The 27,953-nt window shown below is 38.8% G+C and overlaps 1 protein-coding gene across 1 annotated transcript; it reads left to right on the top strand.

The window, feature by feature from the left end:
- Positions 1-27,126, top strand: ddc (dopa decarboxylase). Its single transcript, XM_054782903.1, has 14 exons — positions 1-219; positions 2,318-2,522; positions 4,336-4,449; positions 4,545-4,664; positions 11,420-11,554; positions 12,844-12,987; positions 13,250-13,316; positions 14,695-14,789; positions 17,489-17,556; positions 19,858-19,934; positions 20,531-20,550; positions 20,691-20,789; positions 26,105-26,206; positions 26,486-27,126. Exons 2-14 carry the CDS (start codon positions 2,322-2,324, stop codon positions 26,681-26,683), a joined length of 1,440 nt encoding a protein of 479 aa, XP_054638878.1. The 5' UTR covers positions 1-219; positions 2,318-2,321; the 3' UTR covers positions 26,684-27,126.
- Positions 27,127-27,953: the final 827 nt, after the last annotated feature.

Below are 27,953 nucleotides of genomic sequence, written 5' to 3'. Positions count from 1 at the left end.
GATCTGCTTGTGATTGAGCCTGTTTTATGTGCCAGACCTCCTATTGGCTGATCCCATGGGGGTTGGTCGGGTAGGAGTGGATCGTGGCGTTATAAAAGCGTAGAATGCTGCTTGCCACATACACACATTTACATACACACTTGTGTGTGTTTGTTAGTGAATGGAACAAAAGAGGAGACTATCCAAGATACATCCTTTTTGACGCTCTCATCTGGAAATGTAAGTGTGCACACACACACACACACACACACACACACCTACACACACATAATCGTATTTGAGATTAGGGTAAGGATAATGGCTCAGCCTCTGAGGTGGAGAAAGGGTGAAACACTTGTTGCATGATAGGACATTAGTGCAGAGCAAGGTGTTCATGTGCTGTTTGCTACTTCACGTGGCAATTATATGCCTGAAGGTTGTTTTTTTATGTCCCTTTTGTTACACCATAGCGTTAATGTAGCTTTGTCAATGTTTTCAAAGTTCTCTTTATTTTTTTTCATTTGTTTTTGCTTTGAACCTCACAAGAAAGGGACAACAGGTAAGGCAGGTTAGGGAGAAATAAAGAGAGCAGCCATAGGTGAGGTGAAATGTGCGACCCACGGTCTGCAAGGATGAGGTTATATCACGTTGTAGCCCTTTTGTCATTCAACCTCTTCAATATTTGTGACATCTGTCCAACACACAGTCAGAAACTGTTGATTGCGGACGCGATGGAAGAAAATAAACTCACAATCTAATGTACTCCAGTACAAAGATGATATAAACAATTCTGGATGTACCAATGTACATAATCCTCTACAAAAATGATAAATATGTTGTAATATATTCTGATATAAACTGCATTTACATACAAAGCTAGATAATGAATACAAAATAATAGAAATGGCTACATACAATGATCATAAGGTTTGTAAATTACGTAGCCAATACATTAGAAACACCTCTCAGTGTGATGCATTTCTGCACCACGGCAAACTCTCACCACAACCATATGAAATTAAACATCCAAAAATTAATATTATAATGTAAAGAATATGCAAATATGTTCAAAATATTGGTAAATGAATACGTTCATACTTGTATGGTATGGTATGGTTTATTTGTTTCAGACATCCATACATCCATTTTGTATGCCACTTATCCTCATTAGGGGGTATGCCTACATGCTGGACTGGTCACCAGCCAATCACAGGGTACATATAGACAAACAACCATTCACACTCACATTCATACCTATGGACAATTTAGAGTCTCCAATTAACCTAACATGCATGTTTTTGGAATGTGGGAGGAAACCGGAGCACCCGGAGAAAACCCACGCACGCACGGGGAGAACATGCAAACTCCCGATCTCCTGACTGTGTGGCCTGTGTGAGTGTGTGCTAACCACTCGGCCACCGTGCAGCCTCGTTTCAGACATGCCGAGCATGATTCGTACATCAATGTCATTGAAAGTGCTTAACAGAAAAGAAGGGTAAACTCACTTCAGAAAATCATTCCATAAAACAAAACATTAAAAAAAAGAATTAAAATTGAAGAGTGCATATAAAATACTTTCAGTTGTCATATGTACACTTGGATAGAGTTTTCAGCCTGGATTTGAACACTGCCAAAGTTGAGTATTGTCGCACATCTTCTGGAAGACTGTTCCAGATTTTGGCAGCATAAAACTGAAATGCAGCCTCACCGTGTTTTTTTGGGGGGCTTTTTTTTTTTTTTTGTAAATAAGGCCTCACCGTGTTTAGTTTAACAAGTTGCATAAAGGAACATCACATGGCTACATTTGCACAATTCGACATGTCTGAAAAGGAGTAGGAAGAAGCAGAGATGATATTTAATGCTATACTCTCCTTCCCCATGTCTATTGCTGATAATTCATTCACACCATAACTTTTACTTTCCAACATCGGTCATTTACATGTTTCTTCCACTTCCCGTATGAAAGGATCCCGTATGAAAAAATAATGAAGCAGATAGGAGTTAAAATAGACACTACAAACCTTGTGCGTTTTTAAGGGAAAGAATAAAATGTTGATCATTAATGAGAACAAATTTGAGTTAGTAAAACATTAAATAAAACATTGAGGATATTGACTTTAAAGCTGCATCAGCATAGCTCCTTGCCTAATTTTGTGTCCACTGTGTGTTTATCAACAAACCTTCACTGAAAACGACTTGAAAATGTATGTAACAACAACAACAACAACAACAACAACAAAGATCAGAGTTCTTTTTAATTGAAATGAGAACCTACTCCGGTGTGCAGAAGGTTTGACTAAGAAACACAGCAATGAGACATTTTCTTGCTGTGTTATAGTACCATGGATGCAGAAGAGTTCCGTCGTCGAGGAAAGGAGATGGTTGACTTTGTGGCCGACTATTTAGAGACCCTGGAACAGCGGCCGGTCTATCCAGACGTGGAACCAGGATATCTCCAGACCTTGATCCCGACTGAGGCACCAGTGGAACCAGAGAGCTATGTAGATATCATGAAAGATGTGGAGCGGGTCATAATGCCTGGGGTAAGATTTACCCTTGTTTTTCCTATTTTTTGATGCTCTCTATGTTTAGATTCTTAGTTAATTTGCTCTTGCATAATACAGTATACCCAGTTCTACTGTCTAGGTTTTTTTGCTGACTTTAAAATTGACTTTAATAATAATGGGATTTAATTCCTATATCAGATTTGGGTCTTAAGGAATATTGGCGCTGTTGGGCCTAAAAGTAGATTTTGGGGAAACCTTAACAGGTTCTTCAGCCTTCATGAAGCCTACATCTGCTTTACAACTGAATCATGAAATTTAGCAATCGAGATTTTGTACTACTCTTCTTGAGTTGAAGACAGATTTACTAAAACTGCACAAAAACATGACAATTCCAGCACGGAATCAAGCTGTAAATTATTTTAAAGGGTCTTTCACTGTGGGCACTGTTAGCACATTTACCTACTGATGACGCAGCATCAGGAGCAACTGGGGGTTCTGTATCTTTCCCAAGGATACCTTAACATGATCATTGGAGGATGGGAGGATCGAACCCGCAACCCACGATCACTCTCCCACCTGAGCCATGCCCCCCTTACTATCAATTTGGAAACATGTTGCTTTTGTACCTGTTTGGCAGCCCTAATCATTTATTTTACATCATAAATATTACCTGGTGAAAAAGAAAATAGTATCAATAAAATATGACTATAAACACATAATCACTTAATCATGTGATAACCCCCAGTCTATTTAACCAAGTTGGTAGGCAGAAACACACTCAGTCTATTTAACCAAGTTGGTAGGCAGCAAACACACTCAGATTATTATTATTATTAGTCAAACAATAATGAACGACAAGTTATATGTAGTCAGTAATGTTACTTAGATGAGACGTGATGTTAGATTAGCTTTGCAGCCATGGCATGTCCAACATGACAGTTCTCCTCCCATTCAGTGTGGAAGTGGTAAGTTTTTGGCTTCTTACTTTGTCCTTCTTCCCCACTACATTTGAAACACTTTCTTAAGTTTAGAATAAGTTCAGTAGCTTGCTCGTCTGTTATGTCCCTGCAGTAATCCTGTAGTCTGTGGTGTAAACAAAGAATAATAGTGGTGTTAAGGTGACTATAGGGATGTTATTTCATATCTACAGGGCTCTAATAATGTTACAAAAATATTCTATTTATATTTGGATTAATAATTGGGTTTTCTCTCCCAATTTCCATATTTACATCCACAATGGGTCTGAATCAGTGACCCTCCGGTGCCCAAGCCACTGAACTACTCAGCTAAATATATTTGATATGTTCTTACCTGGATATCAATATTTTTGACTTTATCTGGCACTTTTAATTACACTAATTGATGAGCTACTTAGAGAACTGATATTGCAAATAAATCATCCCAACAGTACTTCAAATACAATAGAGGGAATTCATTACAGGTTTTTTCCAATTGCTAAAACACAATTTGGCAACCAGCCCACCAGCTCTCCTCCAGCTAATCATCTCCTTCCATGTGGACATGAAAGCCATAGTTCAGTTTGATGGTTCCACCTCAGACTCTTTCAGCATCAAAAGCGGAGTCAAGCAAGGATGTGTCCAGGCACCGACCCTTTTCGGTATATACTTTGCAGCTCTCCTCGGGTATGCCTTCAAGGAATCTTCTGGAGATGCCAACCTGAGATGGAGAACAGACTGATATTTTTTCAGCTTTGCACAACCTAAAGCAAAGACAAAGACTAAAACATTGCAGATCAAACACTTCTTTGGAAAAAACCTGTAATGATCACAGAAATTGAATACATCAAATAAGGCCTTATTGTCACCTAAAATGTGTCCTCTAATTCCAGGTTACCCACTGGCACAGTCCATACTTCTATGCTTACTTCCCTGCAGCTTCCTCCTATCCTGCCATGTTGGCAGACATGCTGTCTGCAGCCATTGGCTGCATTGGATTCTCTTGGGTAAACAAGACCTGAAACATTGCTGACTATATTCCTTCTTTTTAATTCATTGTCTTAATTGTTAACATTTGATACTTTTGTCTTTGTGATTTTAGGCAGCCAGCCCAGCTTGCACAGAGCTGGAGACAGTCATGTTAGACTGGTTGGGGAAGATGCTGCAGCTGCCTGCGTCTTTTATAGCTGGAACTAGTGGCCTAGGAGGAGGAGTCATCCAGGTAAGAAGTCATTTCATAAAATTGCAAAATTTTAAACCCTCCAAAAAACAAAAAAAACATTGTGGTTGTCTACAGTTTCTGTTGAGTTTGAACATTTGGACAGCTCAGCTGGTGCATCAAAGCGTATATCATCAATTTGTCCTCTATTGATTTGTCCTTTTGTTTTTCTACACACCAGCTGAAAATTGGCAGGAAATTGCCTTTTAATGTGTCAGTCAAGCTGAGATGTCAGCGTCTGTGCTGGGTTTGGTTAGTGTGGCGTCACTTTCTTGCTTCAGTGACACAAACACAACAGCAACAGTGAACATCGCTGTGTGTCCGTGTGTGTATGAGTGTGTGTGTGTGGGAGGGTCCATGGTGAGAAGTGGCGCATGAGAGTGCACTCTGATGATGGATCATTTCAGGCCCCTTCTATTATGACCACCTGTGTGAGGCTGCATGTGTGTGTGTGTGTGTGTGTGTGTGAGTGAATGCTCATTTGATTCCGTGTGTTGTTGTTCACTATGGCAACAAATGCCCTTCTCTCCCTGCAGCAGAGTAAATGAGTGTGATGACAACACATAGCCACCCAATTCTTATTTCAAACCCTTTGTAAACACACAGGACTGTTTTGGGATTGTTTAAAAAAAGATTTGCTGATGTTATCAAGAAATTAATAATGTACTGACACATGCATTGTATGCAATTGGAACAAGTCATTTTCTCACTTTTCCCCGTTCTTAATGCAAAGATGAGCGGCCACTGTGACCATCAGGATGCTGTTTTCACATGGTTATGCAACACCCACGTGGGGTGATTACAGGGTAAGGGAAAAGGGGATAAGGGCATATGATGGACCAGTACAGGTTCGGCTACTGGAGTAATTTTTTTGGCTTAGCAGACATAAAAGACCACAGGCCAAGAGCAAGTTGAACTGCCGGCTTATTATTGCAAAATTACAAATATAGATGCATGTTTACACATGTAACATACAAACATATAACACACACACTTCCAGTTGAGTTAAACCCTTCTACCTTTTTTCTGTTTAAACCTTATTTTGGTTTAAAGAATTAAGTTTAGCACTATGTTTAACACTAGATTTGGTATTGTGGCTAATGTTTAGTTCCGTTATTTAGTACTCGGTTTCAACCTTTTGTTTAGTTGTGTTAGTTCTTGATCAATTTTCAAGTGAACTCCTGGGTTGAAATTAAACCAAGTTTAGTTCTATTCTGGTTCCCTTCAAGTTACTCTTTGGAATTTCACATTTGTTAGTTTGTTTACAAACATACAAAACAATTTATCATTGCAAAAATAACCCTTTCACAATAATTCAGTGCAATACCAAAAGAACAGAAAAATGTACAAAACTCAAAGTAATTCAGCAAAAGACTGAATAACCAGAATAAGTCTTTTTCTTTCTTTTCTATTTGTTAGTCCTTTGATTGTCTTGAACAATCCAGCGTTTATCCTTGGTCCACTGCAGTTTTGCAGAAAGAATGGATAATCCTACCAGTTTGTAGTACCACGCACCGGTCAGCAGAGGGCGTGTTGCACCTGAACTGGTCTAGGCGCATGCGCAGTTCACAGGTTCCATTGGTGGCTCGCCATCTTTATCTCAAGCACATGTGCTCCATCACATTATCTCTTATGTCGATCTATTTCAATAGTTCTTCAACCCAGTCTAATTGGCCTATCATAAACAACATGAAATATGCATAAATACATCAAATCAACCAGTAGGTAGTGTTACAATAAAGAACACGTCACTTTCGTCTCTTAATTAGTGCTCGTTAACAAGTGCGGTCGCCGAAACGATTGAAGGAACAATACACATGACAGTATGTTAACAGTTTACAACCTTCTTTACACCTTATTTAGACGACAAAAATAGTATGTTGACTCGTTTTCATATTTTTCTGGAAAGTTTCCTGCTCTTCTCCTTCTGCTGTGCATTATGCGCTGACTGCCTAAAGTCCTCCCTCCTCTGCACAGGAAATGGAGCTAGTCACATGGGTTACGTACCAATGTACCCTTTCAAAATAGAAGTCACATATTTCCGTAATTCAAACGTAAATTACAATAACAACCAATGAATTTACATTCTTTTCACATTTTAACAGGTTTTAAACATAGAATATTATACACATTTTTACAGATTATATAACCATATTGCCTCATATTGTTTTTTATACAAAGTACTTGCTGTTTTTATTAACACAGTTTTACTTTTGAGCATCCAGTTAACCTGGGTTACAGTTAAATATCAGCTTGTTCTCAAGAGTATTTTGTAGTGAATCATACCAAAAGTAAATCATAATATTACAGCACAATGTCCACTGTGGCTTTTAAGGAATATAAGGGCCACACTGGAAGGAAAAAGCGTCCAATTAAGAAAACAAAGCTGTATTGTTACTTACATATTGTTGTAATGTTACATTAATTAACAAAAAGCCGTTACCATGTAAATTATTATTATTTGTATATATTATATACTGTTTTTTTTTTTTTTTTAAAGAATCTTGGAGATCAATTAGATCACTGGCTTTCAAATGTGGGTACTTGAGATAAAAATATGCACACACGTTAGTATACATACAAATACCTCACAAATATATTACAGTAGAAAACGTTTATGGTAGGTTTATTGTAATTAAGAGACAGACTATTGACAACAAGCCAGAAAACACAATAAAGTTTAGGCATTAATTTGAATTTGCATTTAAGAACACATCTTTATTATAATCCCCAAAGAAGGCACTTTAAGTTGATAATTATTTTATCTGCACAGGGCTCCAGGCGATGATTAAATGGACACGTTTTGTGAGTAAAATATGAGACAACGCGAGTAAATTTTTCATCTACTGTGCGACCAGATAAAAGTACTCCAGTTGACAAGGGACGCACATTGTCCCTAATTACCATGAGCATGAAAACTAGTCTGTAGTCTGTCAATAGACACCAATTTGTCACAGTGTACGCCTATTGATGCCAGCGTGAGTGAACGCTCACATTTGACTTGCATTCGATCGACTTCCTACCGTCTTTGTTTGCACATTTTGCCTGGCTCTCACTTTCTCTTGTCTCTCTGGCGGCAGCTAGCCTAGCTAGCTAGTGTTATCCGGCTAGCCTCTGATCCACAGATTCCAAATGTGACTTTTTTTACCACCACGGTGGCATTTTGTCTTTAAAACAAAGAAGCAATGTGGTTCATTCGGAGCTCGTTTTTGTCCCACAGGGAAGCTACATGGCTGTCACGTTCATGGTGTGCTAACTTACTTTTTTAAGTGTCACTTAACAACTTTGCTCTATGTTCTTGCTCTCTATGCTCTGATTTTGAGTAGCTCGCCAAAGAATATTTGCTTTTTGCGTCAAGTCTTAGTATTTTTGTAACTCTTCAATTCAGACATTACGCCTGTATTTAATGACAAATGAGCACAAAATAGCATAAAGATAAAGAGCACACTGTTTAAGTGGAGATGTGCTTTGTAAATAAAGTACAATGGAAACATTGGCAGTCACATAAAACCCAAATACCTCACCTCTCCTTTCTTTTCGTCAAAGTAGCTTTAATCGTGCTGCAAGTTGGATACTACTGGGCTATCATAAACCTGGACACTCATTTTATACTGTTTATACTGTCCTGTTTAAGCGGGAAAGATGTCTATAAGAAAGATATTTAAATCGTTATTTTATTCTGCCAATAGTGTTATTTTTAACAAAACAATATATATTATTATATATATTATACTACAGTTAATTTCCCACATTTTAATACTATGCAGGTATCAAATTAAATTCAGGTTTGTGTCAAATAGTACAAAATTTGTTTCACACAATTAAAGGGAACCCACTCCCCCGCCAAAAAAACACAAAAAACAGGCGGGTTGGTTTGCCCTGCCAACAAGGTGTCCCTTATTTATTTTTGCAGAAGTGGCCAACCCTAAGAGTTAATTGCTGATTTTAGTCTATTATTATTGAATCATTTCTGTTGCTGACAAACTTGTGCGCCACACTTTAGCCCAGTAGTTGACAGTAACGCCCAAATGAGCTAGTAGTTTGCCAGTTTGCCAACCCACATTAACTCCTTTAAGAGGAAGAAAGGAGACAAACACCAAAGAAGAAGAAGAAGGCGGGCCGATGTTAATAGTATTTATCAGTAATACAGTGAAAATGAGAGGAAATATGTTCCCTCGCTATAACGCGGTTCACTATGTGCAACCTCGCTATTACACAGATTTTTTTTGTGTGCAATTTTTTACAGTGCATGCTTTTTTTTCTGCATCCTCATTTGCTAAAGGAGAACTCGCATTGTCTTCTGCGTCCCGATTGGCTAAGGGACTGTAGACCATCAATCAGTCTCCTCCATGCCATATGCCTTGTACAGTACAGAATGCGTTCAGCTTGCCTAATTTACATAATTGTTTGATCAGGGCAGTGTGGCTCTTTAGTGCTGTATGTTTGCAAGTTTTCTCCCCGACAAAACTCACAATCTTGACTAAAGGCTCTGCACCGACAAAGGCACCTGCAGTTACACCCAAAAGGCAGAGGAAGATGCACAAAAAGTTGGAATTCTGGACATGCTAAAGGAAGGTAGAACTTACGCAGCTGTAGGGCGCCATTACGAATAAATTAATCTTCGGTTTGTACCGTAAAGAAGGAGGAAAATAACATACGTAAGGATGACCGCAGCGATACATTTTAACAAGGATGCAAAAAGGGCTGTAACTGTCCGCAACAAGACCACGGAGAGGTCGCCTCTGCGAATGACGAGGCAGAGGCATATGTGGACAAATTTAAAACCATCATCAAGGACAGGGGATATAAGCCTCAACAAGTTTTTAATATGGATCACACAGGCATATTTTGGAAACACTACCTCGCTGGTTTAGCCCATGGACCAAGGCGTGAGCCGCGCTTTAAAGGCCCTCTATATGCACAACATATATATTTTCTCATGTCTGAGAAAAGTGTATAAAGTGTGTGGTGAGGGGTTTTACACCCTTAAAACTTATATAATAAACGAAAAAACATATACTGTAAACAAAAAAAAACATATATAATAAATGAAAAAACATATCCTGTAAACGAAAATATATATAATGAACGAAAAAACATATATAAACAACGAAAAAAAAAAGCTACTTCTACTACGCGGATTTCACTTAACACTGGTATTTTTTGGAACCTAACCTCCGCGTTAAACGAGGGAACAAAGTATTTACTTTGCAAATCAATTTCGGTGTGCGTCCCTAAATGTTCTGCTTCTGCTCCTAAAATTGTAAGTTAGGAGCCACAGTGCTCCTACTAAAAAAAGTTAGTCAAGAGCCTAGCTTTATAGCATTATTTGTAATTAAGTCAATTGTTTTTGTTTACAATTGAAGTTATTTAAAAGGTATTTTTATGATTCAATGATTCAAACAACACCACTTCAGATGAGCATTGTTTTGCACACAGAAGGTATTTCAATTTGCTAAAAAACCTGTTAAACATCCTTATCACGGCTGTACGGTGGCCTAGTGAATACCACATTTGCCTCACAGTCAGGAGATCGTGGGCTTGTATCTCTGCTGGAACATCTGTGTGGAGTTTGCATGTTCTCCCTGTGCATGCGTGGGTTCTCTCTGGGTACTCCGGCTTCCTCCCACATTCCAAAAATATGCATGCTAGTTTAATTGGAGACGTTAATTTTTGGATTTGCTGGCGACCAGTCCAGAGTGTGCCCCGCCTCTTGCCCGAAGGCTGCTGGCATACGCTCCGGCTCACCCGTGAAGACAAGCACCCATTCTGCCCGGGTCCAACCATGGTCCACAGTGTGAGAGTCAGGAGTGCTATGCATTGAGCTAAAAAGCCTCAGGCTGTCAAGTTAATGTCCAGCGTGACTCTTCAGGGAGTGAGATTTACCAAGGTACTTTTGCACAACTGCACCAGCTAGCATCCTTAACATATGTTTATGCTTGCAGTACTGCACTGACACAAACATAAGATACTACAGTACTGTATTTTCTGAAAAAAAGCGTCTTATATTTGGGGTCTAGACCTTTATACATGCAAACCAACAGGTGGCGGCAAACGACTTCTCCCCAAGCTTTTCTTCCTGTCACTCACACAAACACCAGTGACTAAAAGATTTGATTTTGTATTTAAAAAAATATAGATTTTTTTTCAAAAATAGTTATCCAAAAAAAGGGATCGTCTTATATCGGGTCAAAATGGTTCCTATCCTTGTCACAATAGCATTTGTGTCCCTTGTATGCCGTTCTTGAAATTTTCTTTATTCTTATATATTTCATACATATATTTCCTAGTACTATACACATTTGTACACCACTTCATATAGAACAGGAATTACGCTTGACCACTTATCTGCCTAATCGATTTTACTGAAGACAACCCCTTCATGTATGGGCCCAGTCTTAATTTTCTCTTACACTTCATTTGTTTGTGCACAAATAACACTATCAGTCAGTGCTGCCTGATGGTTTTGGGTTGATTGATTGAATGATTTAACAGTACATTGACTTGTCTGGCAGTAATGCCCCCAGGTGCCTCATAATGCACGCTTCACATCATCATAAGAGTGTTTACTATATGGGTAGCAAGCACCATTTCCATGCCATTTCCTCTTAAGTCAAATACATCAATGGAGACATCCACCATTTTAATGAATACAGGTTTTGGCTGCATTTGCCAAATCTATATTGCTTTTGTAATTTTGACGTGCCATCCAAAATAATAGAGCGCTGGTTTTTGTTAACCTTCTCATTCATTGACAGGGCACAGCCAGTGAGGCGACCCTCATGTCTTTGCTCGCTGCTCGTTGCAAAGCCATCCGTCGAATCCAGAGCATCTCTCCGGAAATGTCAGAGTCGGTCATCTTCTCCAAACTGGTGGCATACACATCGGAGCAAGTAAGCACTGCAACATATCACATTTGTAAATGATGTAGAGCAGGGGTGTCCAAAGTGTAGCCTGGGGCTTGTTTTTTATTTGCCCGTGGCACATTATAGAAATAAAATGACTAAAAAACCCGGAAAAATGAGAAAATTACCGTAAAAAGGAAAAAAAATGTAAAGAGAAGAAGATGTTGACACAAATAACTAATAATAAAACAAAGGTTTGTCTAATATATATCATTACAATATATGAATATTATTGTATAATATACGTTTTTTAAGCCCTTTTATCCAATTAAAAAATACAGAAAAATATCAAAGTGGGCCCTCGCATCCTTTGATTTTCAGTGTGCGGCTCTCCGTGGAAAAAGTTTGGACACCTCTGGTGTAGAGGCATACATTCTCCAGTCCCAGATACATCAGACAGTGAGATCCCATTTGCAGCGGTGTACCAATGTACTACTGTATCATTCTGACATTTCTATCTAATGTTTCAGTTTGATACATGAAAGAGACAAAATATTTAAAACACCCCAAAGAATGATTGACAATTTTCTATGAACTTATGACATTTTTTCCTGATATATTTAATGTCATTAAAAGGACGGATAACGTGAACTTCCATCCATTCATTTTCTATACCACTTGTCCTTACTAGGGTCGTGGCTGACATTAGGGTGAGGGGTGGGGTACACCCTACACTGGTTGCCAGCCAATCACAGATAACATAACTTATATGAGGCAAATATATACAGTATACAGTACCATAAACAAGTGAAGGATGACCAGTTTGATACACTGTGGTCATCTAATGAAACGCATTTCATTGTAAATACAGAATTTTTGACTCAACCGGAGCCCACTACGAAGTCAAGTCATTATTTTACTATAGAATTCAATTCAAAGCAAAGTTTATGGATACACATTCCACACTCAGCTTACACATTCCATTTGAGATCAGGTTTTAGGGGTTACCTTGGCAACAGATGGAGAAAAGCCAGCAGGTCAGTTAAGCAGCAGATGCTGTGATCAGGTTAGATAGCAGCATGGTGCAATGATTGGGTTAGGCAGTCACCCGAGGGCCCAGCAGACCTTTACAAGACAACAGGATCCCTACTGCAGATAGAGGGACATTTTCTGTTGTCCAACGTCATCATCTTTAGACAAACCACGCCAGCACTTCAACAGCACATTTTTAACCACCAATGTCATCTTTTTAACATGATTGACTTAATCATTCTAAGCAGTAGCTGATTTTTTAAAACTGCTGCTTTTCACTTCTCACTCACGCCTCCCTTGTGTAGTCTCATTCATCAGTGGAGCGTGCAGGTCTGATCGGAAGCGTGATGATGAGGAAAGTCCCGACAGACAGCACTTATGCTGTCACAGGTGAAAGTCTGAAGAAGATGGTGGAAAAGGACAAAGCGGCGGGACTCATCCCTTTCTATGTAAGGAAGTAAATACATGTCATACACACACAATAACACATTGTACTCAAGTGGCTCCACCATTCACTGACATGACATCCACAATATGCCTGCCACCAAGAATAACTAAAACTAAGCATAATGAGTGTCCCCATTAGGCTTGTTATTTTTTCTTACACATTAACTGTATGATTATTTTATTATCATCTTTAAAATATTCAGCTCCAGTGTGTGAAATGTCAATGTTATCAGAGTGTATGTTTTGAATCCTTGTGTCTTTTAGTTCTGTGCAACACTTGGCACCACTGCATCATGTGCGTTTGACCACATCACTGAGCTGGGGCCCATATGTGAGTTGCAGTCGACTTAAGTTATTTTTTATTCATTGGTGCTCTGCAACACATTTGGTACACCTTCACAAGTTTTTAACCTCCAGCTCAATAGCTGTAGCTGCCTTCACAAAGATAGTGATGGTCAGTTTTTTGTTTGAGCGGTACTGATCTTACAATAGGTACAATATTACAGTTTGCACCACTTCATATTTTAAAAATACGTTTATATAGCAGCATCATACCTGTAAACTTTGCATTTGAAAATATGGGACATCTTCCAGAAAATAAGGAAAATTCTCGCCCTGATGCAAAAAATCCCCGGGGATGGAACTACCCGATTGCCCACTGCCAATGCGCTGAACCATTGTGCTATCCGATTGCTATGGCTCAACCGTGGATACCGTCACTGTTGTCATCTACAGGAGTGAAGAGGATTTTTTAAATTTTTAAATAAACAGGTACAGGGTATCTGTGGCGTCTTAAAAAGTCTATAATCCAATAATATGAATTTAAGGCCTTAAAATGAATAACATTATCTTAAAGTCTCATAAAATGTTTTAAATACAAATTTGAAAGGTCTTAAAAATGTACGTTACTTTTATGTAAAATACATAAATGCATACACATTAGTCTTGTGCTGTGCTGTGAAAATAACTTAACGACAGCCCACAGAAACGCCAAATTAAATGTTTAGATTTGTCTTAAAATGTGATGTGTCTCAAGGGAAAATTTGCTGCTGGCTTCAAAATAGATAAGCGACAAGAACAAGTTCCCTCAGAATAATGAGAGGAAGAATTTAATAAAACTTGCAAGCAAAAACTTGCAGTAGACAAATCAATACAACCTGAAGAGATGGCATCTGAAGAGAAATGTCTAACTTCTCCAAAGAGTGATGTTTCTATATAGGATGTGCATACCATTACAGAACATCATATGTTAACACATGAAAGAGTCTCAAGACAGCATATGACACAACACGAGAAGGCTACTAATAAAGAATATTACATTTTATATAAGAAATATTTTTATAATTGCAAATATAACACATTTTTTTTTATTTAGTTAGGTTTAGCATATACTTTAGTAATGCCTCAGGTTTCCCTTCATGTCTTTTGTACTTCTTTGGCATTATGGAAGTGCAATAGATCTTTAAAAAAGTTTTACATCTGACTTGTTGAAACCTGCTGAGACCCTGGGGTAGGGCGAAGGAAAAGAAAATCAAAATAGGGGACTTTCTCTGGGAAAAAGGGAGGGTTGACATGTATGAGCATCATCGCTATCATCTTTGTAAAGGTAGTCTTATGCAGTTTGATAGTTTTTGTATCAGATCAGATTATACACATATTAGCCAACAGTTTTTAGATGATCAATAACTATTATTTGTTGGCTGTTGCAGGTAATGAGGAAAACATGTGGATGCATATTGATGCTGCATATGCTGGAAGTGCATTTATCTGTCCTGAATTTCGTCCCTTGCTGAATGGTGTAGAGGTATGTGAAGACATAAAACATACAATAAGATGAATGCATTTTATACTGCATACACAGTCTGGACACTTGCACATGACATTTAATACAATAGCTGTGTGTAAAAGTCTGCCTTTACCAAGATAATAACAATTAAAATAAAATGAATACATAGTGTATCATAGTCAAAGCCGCTTTGTTACATTTTGTCCATAGACGACTAATCGTTGACTGTTGTTTTGTTTTGTTTGTTTATTTTGTTTTTTTACTCATATAAACAAATAAACATGGTACAACAAACAATTAACATGTGCAACAACGGTACCGTTATTTATTGAGTGACACAACGTTCGGCAAGTGGGCACATCAACAACAACAACAACAAGTCTTGAAAAACAACAACTTGCCAAAACTCTCAGTTAGCAGCACAATTTATCGGATTAACATCCACTGTGGGGATATAAAATGAAGCTGACGTTACAGTCTTACCCGTTTTAAATGCGGAATGTTGGCTGTTGTGTGATATGAAGGAAGCTGCAGACACAAAGTAGAATTATGAGCCAATGAGTCTGTCGATGTTGATGATGGTGATCAAGTGTTGCGAAGTGGTGGTTTTATACATCCATAACACGTCATTGTTAATCAAAACACACAAATTAAGATGATTATGTATCAAAATAGGCTATCTGTGACAACAACAAAGACATCCTATGTAAAATGTATGCTAAGCAGCAGCCGTGGGCACCCCCATGTAGGTCAAATGGTACAATCTTCATCACTTGACATTTTCGAGTCAGACTCCTCCGAATCAAACTGGCGAATAATCGATTATTCTAAGACACCCCTACATATAATACATGAGCATTCTGATTTGATTTACAGTATTTGTCATATCAAACTTTTTCCAAAAATATTAAACCATCATAATATGTTTAACACCCACAGATGGGTCGAGCTGCACCACCTGAGACTCGTTTTTTTGGTTACTGTAGCTAATTTTGCTGTTCAAGGCCAAATGGCACCACTGCTACTACTAACTACAGCAGTAATAATCAACAAATAGTTGAAAATAAAACCCATTAAATCTCTTTTATTGGATCCCATTAGATCACGATAATGCTGTGGTTGCCTGGTGTGTATATTTTGTATACATACTGTGTATTATGTACATCTTAAATACTGCATATATATACTTCTCCAAGGTCAGTGATGCAAAAATGCGTGGAGTAGGTTTTGGGGAACCCTGCAGTGAGCGTCTGTGTGCAAATAAAATACATGCATGAACCGGTTGCGGCCGATATGCATGCCAAATACCACTCATCAAATCAATGAAAGCAAAGACTTAATTGCATCCAGGCTGTATCCTGCCGCTTTGTTCCCGTTTGAAGACGGCATGACGTTAATGTCAAGTAGGAGGTGCGTGACGGTGAGTAATAGGCTGAACGATCGGCATCGGATGCAACGGCGTCATGTCTGCTTTTTGAGGCTGTGGAGGCTGCTGCTCCCCAAGCTGTGCAGAGACACACAGATAAGGCCGCAGTAATTTCCTGAGGCGGCGGTAGACCTTTGTATATCACTCTTTAAGAGACACACACGTTCAAACAACAGATAGCAGACTTTATTGTAGCTACCATAGACAAATATATGTGCTTTATAGTAAGAAGAAGTTGTATATAAACTAAGATGCAGAGTGTGGAATGATAGGTGGATGAATGGTTGTCAGGGGTGATGCACAGGCAGGCATCAGGCGATATGGCAACATTGTCTGCTTTTACGTCGTCTCTTATTGTGTTTGGTGCAGGTGGAGAAAAGGATATTACAAACGACTGGTGAAAAAGATGGAAGCAGATAAGAAAGTATTTGTCTTTCAGCAAAGGCAAAATTAGTGCTCTATGGCTGGAAGGTCTGGCTTGATGCTCCAGCGACAGTGCAGTTACTGAGAGGGTCATGACGCACACACTACAGTGATTTGAAGCCATTGCCCTGTGAAAATATACTGTAAACATATTGAATAAATAGGTGAAATAGTGTCAAATACTTTCTTAGTGCCTGTTGTGGATAAAACACGATCTGATGTCAATTTCAGCCCGTTTGCGCATCGGCATTTTTGTGACATGAGAATGTTTTTGACGAAGACAATGAAATAAATAACCAAAAACGGTGGCACTTAGGTTTCAGCTGCCGTGATTCCCTAAGTATAACACCTCATTGCACCATACACATTTTGCTGCATCCAAAACATGTACTTCGACCAAACTCGGACAGAACATTACACCTCATTAAATGTACAGGAAACAGCATATTCCACACACAATGTTGATACAGTGTATCAAAGAAGTGTATATGCAAATGAGCTGAATCTGCATTGACACACAATGTGAACTCAGAGTATTTCCAGATTATTTCTCAGTTTTTTGTCAATATTCAGCCAATAACAAAAGTGACACTGATTCAAATTCAGAAATATTGTGATTGATTTTTATTTAAGTGAAATTTTTGCGAAAAAAGAGAGATCCATTTTATTTTCATTAGGGTTTTCCTTCAAGCAACTGTTTGAGGAACCCATCTCTCTAAAGTAGAGCAAACAAGTGAGAGAGATGATAGATTTTTCTCATGTTTGGTGCTCACAAACAGGCTGTACGGGCACACTACTGTTGTAATTGTAACATCACAAAAATTCACGTTTTCATAAAAGGGGACACATGTTTTGTTTTCTGTTACAGTTTGCAGATTCTTTCAACATGAACGCACACAAATGGCTGTTGGTCAACTTTGACTGCTCCACAATGTGGTAAGCTGTCCGACCCACTGCATATAGTATGGAAATATCCATTCATAAATCTAATGAAGTAACCTGCAACCTTTAATGCCGAGTGGCTTCTGTATTTTGACATTGCCCTGCACAGTTACTCCCATGTAAACTACCAATAACTCCTTCTTTGCACTATAATAAAGATGATATCCATCAACACCTCAGTTGTTTACAATATGAAAAAAGAACTCAGCCTTCCACCTGTCTTTTCTGTCAGCAGTTAACAAATTGAGCCTGTTCTGCACATCATGCAAAGGTGGTTAGACCATCATTGGCACACATGGCGGCTGATATAATGCAGACACAGCCATTCATAAGAAGGATACAGTATATCGTAGTAAATATTGTAGTAAATACGAGAGGTGCAAGGGTACAGGCAACCCACGGTATGAGCCCTATCTCTGTATTTGGGCTACGGTTTCTGTATGTTTTTTTGTGCATAAAGAGAATAATTTTTGTATCCGAAAATTCTCTATTAATTATTTATCTTTATTATTACATGATTTAAAAAATGAAGCACAAAAATTAAATTGCAATCTACTGGCATTTAATTCTGTAATAAATAAAACTCTCAACAACAAAAATATTGATATAGCTTTCAGAACTGAACGATGTGGGGACCGCTTTAATGATCCTAAAACCACCCCAATGTACAATAGGTCAGTATAAGCTTTGTGTTACAGGTGACAAAGCAAATTAGTATAATATCTAATAATATAGCTCATTAGAAAGAACAAAGAACAACCTGATAGCCAAAAATGGCCCCCGGGCAACACTTTGGACACCCCTGGTTTACCATATTTATTTTTAGGAAGGTGCAAGACCAACAGTATATTTTATTTTTAGTAAAGTTCCTTACCTGAAGTGCAACAGTTGCACCATGCAGCAGTGCCCTCATCTCTACTTTACAATGGCGGCACACTGCTTTCAACTTATGCACACATCTTTGTCCGTTTACTGCGCTGACGTGTCCAAAAACAGATCCATCGCACCTCAACGTCAGGGTGAGGAGGCCCGGGGCCTGGCGGGCACAAAGCTGAGGAGCCCCGCCGGGTCCGAGTCGCCTCGTGCATCCCTGACACAGATGGGCAGCTCTTGTCGCCTATACTCTCCGATATATACTCTAGTCGCCAAATGCCTCACCGTTTCGTGTGCTTTTAGGGAGATTATCCCGTGCAGGCTGAACTGGACGGTACACGTGTATCCGTTACATCCCTTGTAAATACTATGTAGTTTGTATCTGTATTTGTATATCTATCTGTGGTTATGGTTGAATTTGTTTTGAACATGCACACATTACATTGGAATACATGACGTGTTACAATTCACAATTCCACTTGTCCAAAAAGGAGAAGAATCCAAGCTTATTTAATCCTACCCCCTCTTTGTTTCACATCAATTGCTAATACATTTGTTTGCATAAATCATAAATATTGTTTAATTTATTTCCATAATTTGGATAGCTATTATGGCCACACGGGAGTTAGCACATCAGCCTCACAGTCTGGATGTTCAAATCCCCTTTGGAACATCTCTATTTGGTGTTTTCATCTTCACCAGTTCAAAGGATGATAAGTGCTGGAGAAAATGAATGGATGGATGGATGAATGGGTAGTTATTATGAAAAAAACATTATAATAATATGGTGGAAAACAATTAAGAGGTTTTTTTTTTCCCAGTGTTAATTGGGATTTACATTCATAATGCTAAACATGCCTTTTTGTTTAGCCATGAGCATTGACCAGTACCACCAATTACAGTAACTTCCTGTGTATAAATTTAGAGGAAAAAACAGATTTGTTCTCATATAAGCTGCGCCGCTGCATAAGCCGCACGTGCCCACATCATAAAGTGGCGTATTATGGCTGCACGAGTCCGTGAGGACCACACAGCTCTTTATTTGACATGAGCCAATCATGAGTTATGAATAAACTCATGACGAGCTTATCAATGCACTGGAAATTGTAGTAGGTCATTCATCAATATAACACTCTGACTCACAGTTTCATCTTACCAACAACATTAAACTCATCGCACAGCAAATAACACTCAAACATTATACCTCAGAAATATAGAAACATGTATCAATACAAGTTTTATATGAAATAAAACTCAACACTTGAAAGTCTTCCCATAATGCATTTCGGTTGAGAAAACCATTTAATTGGAGGAGAGCGGGACAATGAGTCAAGTCTTTCCTTCGAAGTACAGTAACAACAAAAAAACGTGTGGCTTTTAGTTAAAAAAAAAAATGTATTCTGCTTGTCAACTTGTCAACAGGGTGAAGAAGAGACAGGACATCATTGGTGCCTTCAAGATTGAACCAGTTTATCTGAGACATGAGAACCAGGAGTCAGGTAGCATCATCTCACCTCAACTATACATCAGTATAAGATTAGTCATATCACAGCCATGTTGAGACATATTCAATTGAGTTCTACACTGATGCAAACTAAAAGCAGGATGAGTTGCTGTAATTCAAATGTGTTTTTGCAGCGCTCCTGCAGATGGGCTGAACTCTGTAATTTGTCTGACAGAGGAGCAGACGGACAGAAAGCCGTGAGCCCACCTCCCACCACACTTAGGCACCTTAGAAAAGCTTTCGCTCACTCAATCTGGACCCTCCAATCTAATTAGTGCTTATTAGCAGTGGTAAACACGGCCTTCATTTTGTGGGGATGAGCTGTTGGCTTTTGTGCTCATTGTGACACTGCGTTGTGTTGTGGGGGTGGAAAACAGCACCTGCAAGACAAAATGTGACCAACTGAAAATGCTTACAGAAAAGCTTATTCTTGTATTGTACACGGGAAGTAGAACAATCCATCACTGATAATCTGAGTAAATGTTCTGTAATGTTTAGTATGATTATTACATTCAAATGTGAAGAAGCTGATTCAACCAACTGATCCTACCACATCATGCAGTAAATGACGAATGTGTCTTTCCTTAACAGGTTTGGTGACGGATTATAGGGTAAGTACGTTATTATTTAGTTGTAAAAAAATATATTGTTGCATTTTGTTATTTTTTTCTTTTCATCTGAAAAAATAACAATATAACCCCCAATAAAAAACACCAGACAACAACAACAGTCATGTTTTTTTTCGTCTCAGCATTGGCAGATCCCACTGGGCAGACGATTCCGTTCGCTAAAATTGTGGTTTGTCTTCCGGATGTACGGGCTCAAAGGACTACAGGCTCATATACGCAAGGTACTCCATGTCACACAATTCGCTGTCATAGCTTGCTTGGTCCATGACTACTGTTATCTGGTGTTTGCAGACAGAAAACCTCAGATCAAATCTTAAATTTCAGTGCAAAGCTTGTCAGTTTCATGTTACAATACATACCATTACCATCATAAATTATGTTAAAGCAAGAATTACCTTCCATGCATTTATGAATTGAATTTATGAAGGCGTAAATCTATTAAATTAAATTTTTGGGGAAAATAACTATAACTATTAGGGGTGTCACTAAATCGCGTGTCACAAGATCTTGTGAGATTAAAATGTGATGATATTTCTCGAACGTGAAGTATGGCATCGCTACTGTAAATGATAATACACATAATATGGAGGAAGTGCGTGAGGCAGGACTGGAACCGGACATTAAGTGCTATGCGCACACTATAAACCTTGTAATCCTTCTTGCACGGATGTTCCCAGCGTCAATCACTTGTGACGTGTGGTTGTTTTTTCCATCGGAGTTGGAAAAGCAGGTGCCACCGTGTTAATGTCCAAGTAGAAGCTATGTTAATTCTACATTTGATGAAAGTTACTTAAGATTTGTCAGATCAAAACGCAATAGGTGCATAAGGCTGTCAAAACATGTAATAGTAGCATCTATTTCACTACTTCCTGGTAGTATACTCTAAGCAGCATGGGAAGCATAAAACTAATCTACTCTACTATAATCTGCAATCTAGTTTACATGTGTCTTTACATAGCTACACATCAACATAAATAGTAGTAGCAGCTACAACTGCCATCAATTTATGAAAAACAGAGTTGAAAGCAGTTTAAAGCATCACCCTTCGGTCATGCATACAAGGCTAAAAAACATTTCAAAATGTACCTGCATTGTTCTGTGACTCAGTTAAATAAAACAAGTCTGTTTGTCCAGTCCTATATTCTGTCGTTGTAGTTTTCTTAAAAGTAATATTAAATATCATCTGGTCTTGTTCTCGTGAACCCAATATCATGTATCGTTTTGTCTCGTGAGCTGAGTGTAGTGTGAGACTAATTGTGACCACCACCACCACCATTACTTTTTAAATTCATTTGCCTAACACTGCATATAGGTGCATGTTTTTCAACTGACATTTCCTTTAACGCTGCTATTTTTTTGACGCGCGATTAACATGCGCAAGTCATGTTTGACCCTCGACCCACAGAGTTAGAGGAAACGCAGTAGTGTGCCAGGTGATGTGTAGCCGCAAGCGGGAACAAATATTGAGATGAAATGGACAAAGCAAAGGATATTTTGATTGGTAAGTTTAGCTTTGACAAGACCAAAGTTATTTGTATCTACTGTCGCTGTGAGTTGAGTTGTCACGGAGTACGTCGAATCTCAAATGAGAAGGTACTGCAGTAGTGCAGGTATTTTTTTTATTGTCATTTATACAGTGGTACGTTGGCATATGAGTGTCCCAACTAACGAGTGTTTTTTTAGACGTGAGCTGTGTCTCTGCTGATTTGAAGTGGGAGCTAAAATTTGGGTTATGAGCTGCTAGTTACCGACAGGTATAGCCGAGGACAGCTATTTGGGGGCTTGTGTCAATGTGACAAATGTGAGCGAATACACACACGCTTAAAGAGATGGCAGTAAAGGCTCGCAAGGGAATTTATTAGTGTTATTTAATAGTGATTTATTAGCATTAGCGCTTGAACTGCAGCGTTTGTCAAAAAAGTTGCATGTTGAAAGACCCGCGGAGTCATACTTCCACGTCGTTGAAGTTGCCAGACTAAGAAATGTTTCATAAAGTGTGAGTAAAGAGTGTTTGTGTGTGTATGTCTCTGTAAAAGAGGAAGTGAAGTATAAGCTATAGCCTGACTGCATTACAGTATATGGGAGCAGTCCTAGTTCTGTCAGTTTAAAGTGAAGTGGTTCTGTTGAAATTTTACTGTTCACAAAATAGGCACAATGACTTATTTGACCACTGAAATGCACTGACACAAGTGACAACAGCTGCTGTCATGTTTAGTTTTCCATTGATCACTTCTTCCTTCCTTACTGCATCTTTCTCTTTCTTGACTGGAACATATCTGTCATTGCAGTAGCATATTCCTGATCATTATGAGAAATGTCATCCCCCTCCTCCCCACACCTCACCCCTCTTAATCCCCTTTATAGCACCAGATTCTCTTCAGTGCATTTCTTCTTTGTCTGTGTTTGCATCAGCACATCCTGTCAGTCATATGCGTCTGGTCTGTAGCTTTCTTTTTATAGTAACCTTTTCCTACATTTCCCCAACCCCTCCTCCTCCTGCTACCCCCACCACATCCATGTTCAACCATTAAGTTTCATTTCTGCACGCCTGTCTCTCCGCCTCATGTTCCTCATCGCTCCCTCCAGTCTGCTCTGTCAATCAAATGAGCCTGTTTTGAGTTTACGCTCCATTTTTAAGCGAATAGCATTGATCCCTGCAGTCATATGTCATTTCATATTATCTCAGACTGTGCTGTGCATCCTCATCTGTTTCCAGTCAGCCTCACTGTATTTATTTTTCAAACTTTCTTGTCAGTGTGGGTGGGAATCTTGATTTTAGCAATGATGAGCACATGAGCGTGTAAATAGCAAGGGTAGAGGAGTGAAATGAGTGTTTATACAAGTGTGCAAGCCCTGCAGTTATTATTATTCAAAAGTCATTGCAAATGATATTTATTTGTAAAGTTAGCAAACTTACAGTAGTTTGCTATAAACCAACAAAACAAGGGCAATTCAAATACACTTTACAGAAACAAAAATTCAAAATGCTACATTAAAATAAAATGAAATTTAAATAATACATGCACTCAACGTAAAATATACAGTAAACGCAACCTTTTTCATTTTTCTCCCATCTCTCATGAACTGAACTTGAGACCTTTTAAAAAACACAAACGGCGTATTCCTCTCAAATATTGTTCATCAATCAGTCTAAAGCTGTGTTAGTCAGCACTTCTCCTGTGCTGAGATAAAGATAAAGATGTGGTGGAAACCTCTCACACCCCTCGAGGGTCCTGGCTGGACCCAAAAATGTCAGAAAATGGCACTTTTTTTGAGGTTTTGACAAAAGTAGTGAGTACAACTTCAGCCAGACGTATATTTCATTTTAAAGAAGTGCTCATTAAAAGACCCTCATAAAACTCATAACATTTCTTCAACATTGGCAGGTCTCTTAATGTGTTTAATCATGCGTGAACGATGCTGGTGCCACCAACTCATACAGTGGTTTGTACAAATAAATAAAGAGTATCACATAGTACTATGTTCTACTCCTTTCGCCGAGCGCAATGACTTTTTTTAACACCCAAGTAGGGGAAACGTGCATTTTGCAAGTGAAATATGATTTCCAATCATTTGAATATGAAATATCCGACTCACCGTAAGTCCGTGAATGCATCTAGATTGCGTTCTGACTGCTGAATGGATGAGCGAGGGAGGGGGAGGTAGGCTAGTGTATGCCGTGAGTCTCAAAGGTGAGGGAGTTGTAATCAAGTGTAATCAACGGGAGTACAGCAATATGTTTTATAACGAGGAGAGCGCTGTAGCTATGTGCTCGGAGCCCGTGACACGTTTAACGCTGAGGTGGTGACTCCAGGAGAGGCAGATAGTGTGCCACTGCAGCTGGCTGGACACTCACCGCTCAGAACAATATGTGCTGTCACGTTCACATCTACCAGAAAAATCTCCTAACGACGTCAGGCAAAGTCTTTCCATTTGTCGCTAGTCGCTTTTGAGAAAATAATTCACCAAGAGGGTTTGGAAAGTCGCCAGATTTAGCAAGAAAATCAACAAGTTGGCAACACAGCACATGAGATGGGAAGCCATTCACAGATGGAGAATACATGAAAGAATTGTTCATAAAAATATCACAGCATCTATTCTCTGAATTAAAAAAAAATAAACAGGAAATTATTCAGAAAATGAAAGAATGCCTCTCCTTGCAAGTCAAGGACAGGACCAGTAGGATGGTTAGTGATGGCAATTCAGCCCAAGCATACACGGTATCGAGCAAACAACACTGATGTGCAGATATGTGAACTCTGATGGACTTTTTTTTATCTGAAAGTCAGCTACATTTTGTTTTATTTTTACACAGATATGGGAACCTCAGTAAGACTTACAGAGTTTAGTGTTTATATTATTTCAGAGCAGGCCTACACTAGTGTTTGTTGAATTTTGTGGTTGTAACAGGTAACATTTTAAAAAGATGACTATCTTTACAAGTTTATAAGCAGTGTAATGTTTTGTGGCTCCAGACTATTTTTTTTTTTACTGGAAGAAGAGGCAAAATGGCTCTTTTGATGGTAAAGGTTGCTGACCTCCGGATTAAATACTACTAATAATAATAGCAAAGCTGCTACTACTAGTACTAATAATAATAATCATCATCATCATCATCTTTAGACCCCACTATATAGAGGCAGTACTTCTATTGCAATAGTTACTGTATTACTGTAGGTATCGTATATTTTATACAGTACTGCCCCCTAGTGGACGTATACCTTGTACACACCTTGTCTTTGTGGACGCTGTGGTTAGAAATGTTTCAAAAGCAATTCAGTGTTAGGGTGACCATATTTTACTTACCGAAAACCAGGACACTCTGCCGGGCAATGAGATGCTCAAATTATAGTTGTTTACTCAAGGATGCTTATAATTTCAATACATTTAAAGTATGCCTCCTTGGCTGGATAGAACATTGTTATATTACAAAATGATATCTACTGTAGAACCAAAGACACACATTCAGTTAACCTTCTCTTCAATGGTGTAAAAATAACTTAAACGGTCAAAATTATGTCTCTTGTATTAGAAAAATTGGCGTGAAGGAAAATAATAGCTTTTTCAAGTCATACTGAACAAATGAATCACTAATATTACCTGTGATCGGCTGGCGACCAGTCCAGGGTGTACCCCCGCGACCCTTAATGAGGATAAGCGGCATAGAAAATGGATGGATGGATGAGCTAATAATAGCAATAGTAGCAAATCCAGCTTGAACAGAAATTGCTCTGACAAACGTTTCAGTGTAATAATGTAAATAATAAAGATGTGACTTCAACAAAGAATATCTTTAGTCACATGCCGCAGACTGCCTGTATGCTGGCCAATTTTTGAAAATGAGTGAAAAGGTCATTTAATGAAATGCAATGCAAAGGAGGACATTTTCATAATTTTCTAAAGAAAATAACAACAACAACAACAACAGAAACAGGACGGCCAGGACAGGATGTGAAAACAGGATGTTTGGTCACCCTATTCAATATGTCTGTGTGCGATGTACGGTCATAGCATCGTTTATTGTTTGTTTCCACAGCAAGTGGAGCTGGCCAAGGAGTTTGAGAGTCTCGTACGAGCAGACAAGAGATTTGAGATCTGTGCTGAGGTCATCATGGGTCTGGTCTGCTTCAGACTCAAGGTAACAGCAGCCATGTTTGTATCCAGTCTATTGTTGCATAAAACCTATGAGTCTGCAATCCAGGTGAGTACTTTAGTGCTGAAATGATTCCAAGATAGACAAAGATTCTCTCTGACCTGTCTAAAGGTGATTTTTCCTTTCATTGCTTTTACTGGAAGGTGAAAGAACAACGTCTAAATGCCTTCATTGTCAGCCTGTGTTGACCACATGATGCCAATTCCTCCCCTTGTCGAAACCAACGTGATACATACATGGGTTTTGTGCTACCCCCTTTCACAGGGCTCCAACGAGCTGAACCAGAAGTTGCTGAAGAGGGTCACAAAGAACCGAGAGATACACTTGGTGCCTTGTCATCTGTCTGGACGCTTTGTGCTGCGTCTGGCCATCTGCTCGCGCGGCACTGAGTCGCGCCACATCCAGCAAGCGTGGCGGCACATCACACAGCTGACCTTTGAACTCCTGCAAGAAGGTGTTTAGTGACAACTTGGTCAGCAGGCCACACCTACTTCAATCCCTCGCTCAAACAAATGTTACGAGGCTAACGTGGCAGATAGGAAATGTCATAGAGTACAAAACACGCTTTGCAACTGTTAACACATGCAAATTTACATCCTTGATTATTTGCAAGTATTTATATAAAAACATGCACGCTCCTTAGTGTCACATTTTCATTTCAAGTCTGTCCTGAGTTAGCTTTCACTCCTGCTTCGTACGTGTTTACTTATTGCCTATGCAGCTTCTGTCCCGTGTGTCCTATGGAAATATGTGCTCTCTTAAGAATGTATTGCAAATGATATAAGTGTGGAGGTTTTTTTTTGGTTAATACCCGCATTGACCCGAATTGTAAGACGACCCCTTTTTTTCCAAGACTCATTTTGGGAAAAATATTGAGTTTTTTTTTTTTTAAAGACAAAATCAAAGACAACAGTGAAAGAAAAGGTAGATTACAACAAAACAATATTTCTTAGATTCTCAACAGCTGTTTGATGGCTCTGCCTCATTGATCAACGCTATCTTAAAACTGGCATCATAGCTCCTCCTCGGGAGTGCGCAAGAGAATGCATGCATACGTCTCTAGAATATAAGATGACCCTCTTTTCCAGACAAAAAAAAGAATACTGTCTTACACAGTACTTACAGTATATTGGGGTCAATGCGGTGTGTGTCTGCAATAAGTGCTTGGATGGTGACTTGCTCGTGAGGGATTATAAATAATTTACGGGGAGACTACTGGCTTGGTAGCATTTTTCAGTTCATGTCACTTTTTTTAAAGGTTTGTGCATTTATTTTTTTTCAACAATTCCAACAAAAGTTTGTATGTTTGATTCAGTAGCAAATATGGTGAATCAGTTGTACGTTTTTAAAGCATTATGCACAATTGGCCAGCGTGGGCAGAAGACAACCAATTGTGTAAATGCAAAATTAGTTAGCCATTTACAGTATGTGACAATGAAATCAATTAATGAAAGGAGCATGGCGCGTCAGGATTTGCTGCCGGGGTCGGATAGGCTAAGGACAGGATAAGGGCTCATCATAGTCCCAATGAAGGGGTTAGCCTTGAAAATCAACATGTGCTAGTTGAAAAATTTAAAGATGGGTTTAGATGGGGGGTATCCAAAGGGCTGTTTTGACCCATGGCACATTCCAGAAATAGAATTTAACCAAAAAAAAGAAAAAACAGCAAAAATTGAAAAATCAGAAGTCATTTTTCAAGTATAGAGTCCAAAATATTAAGAGAAAAAAGTTG

Source organism: Dunckerocampus dactyliophorus, chromosome 7 (assembly GCF_027744805.1).
Source record: "Dunckerocampus dactyliophorus isolate RoL2022-P2 chromosome 7, RoL_Ddac_1.1, whole genome shotgun sequence".
Classification (NCBI taxonomy): domain Eukaryota; kingdom Metazoa; phylum Chordata; class Actinopteri; order Syngnathiformes; family Syngnathidae; genus Dunckerocampus; species Dunckerocampus dactyliophorus.
The sequence above is the reverse complement of the archived record's forward strand: the minus strand, read 5'-3'. Positions and strand labels throughout refer to the sequence as shown.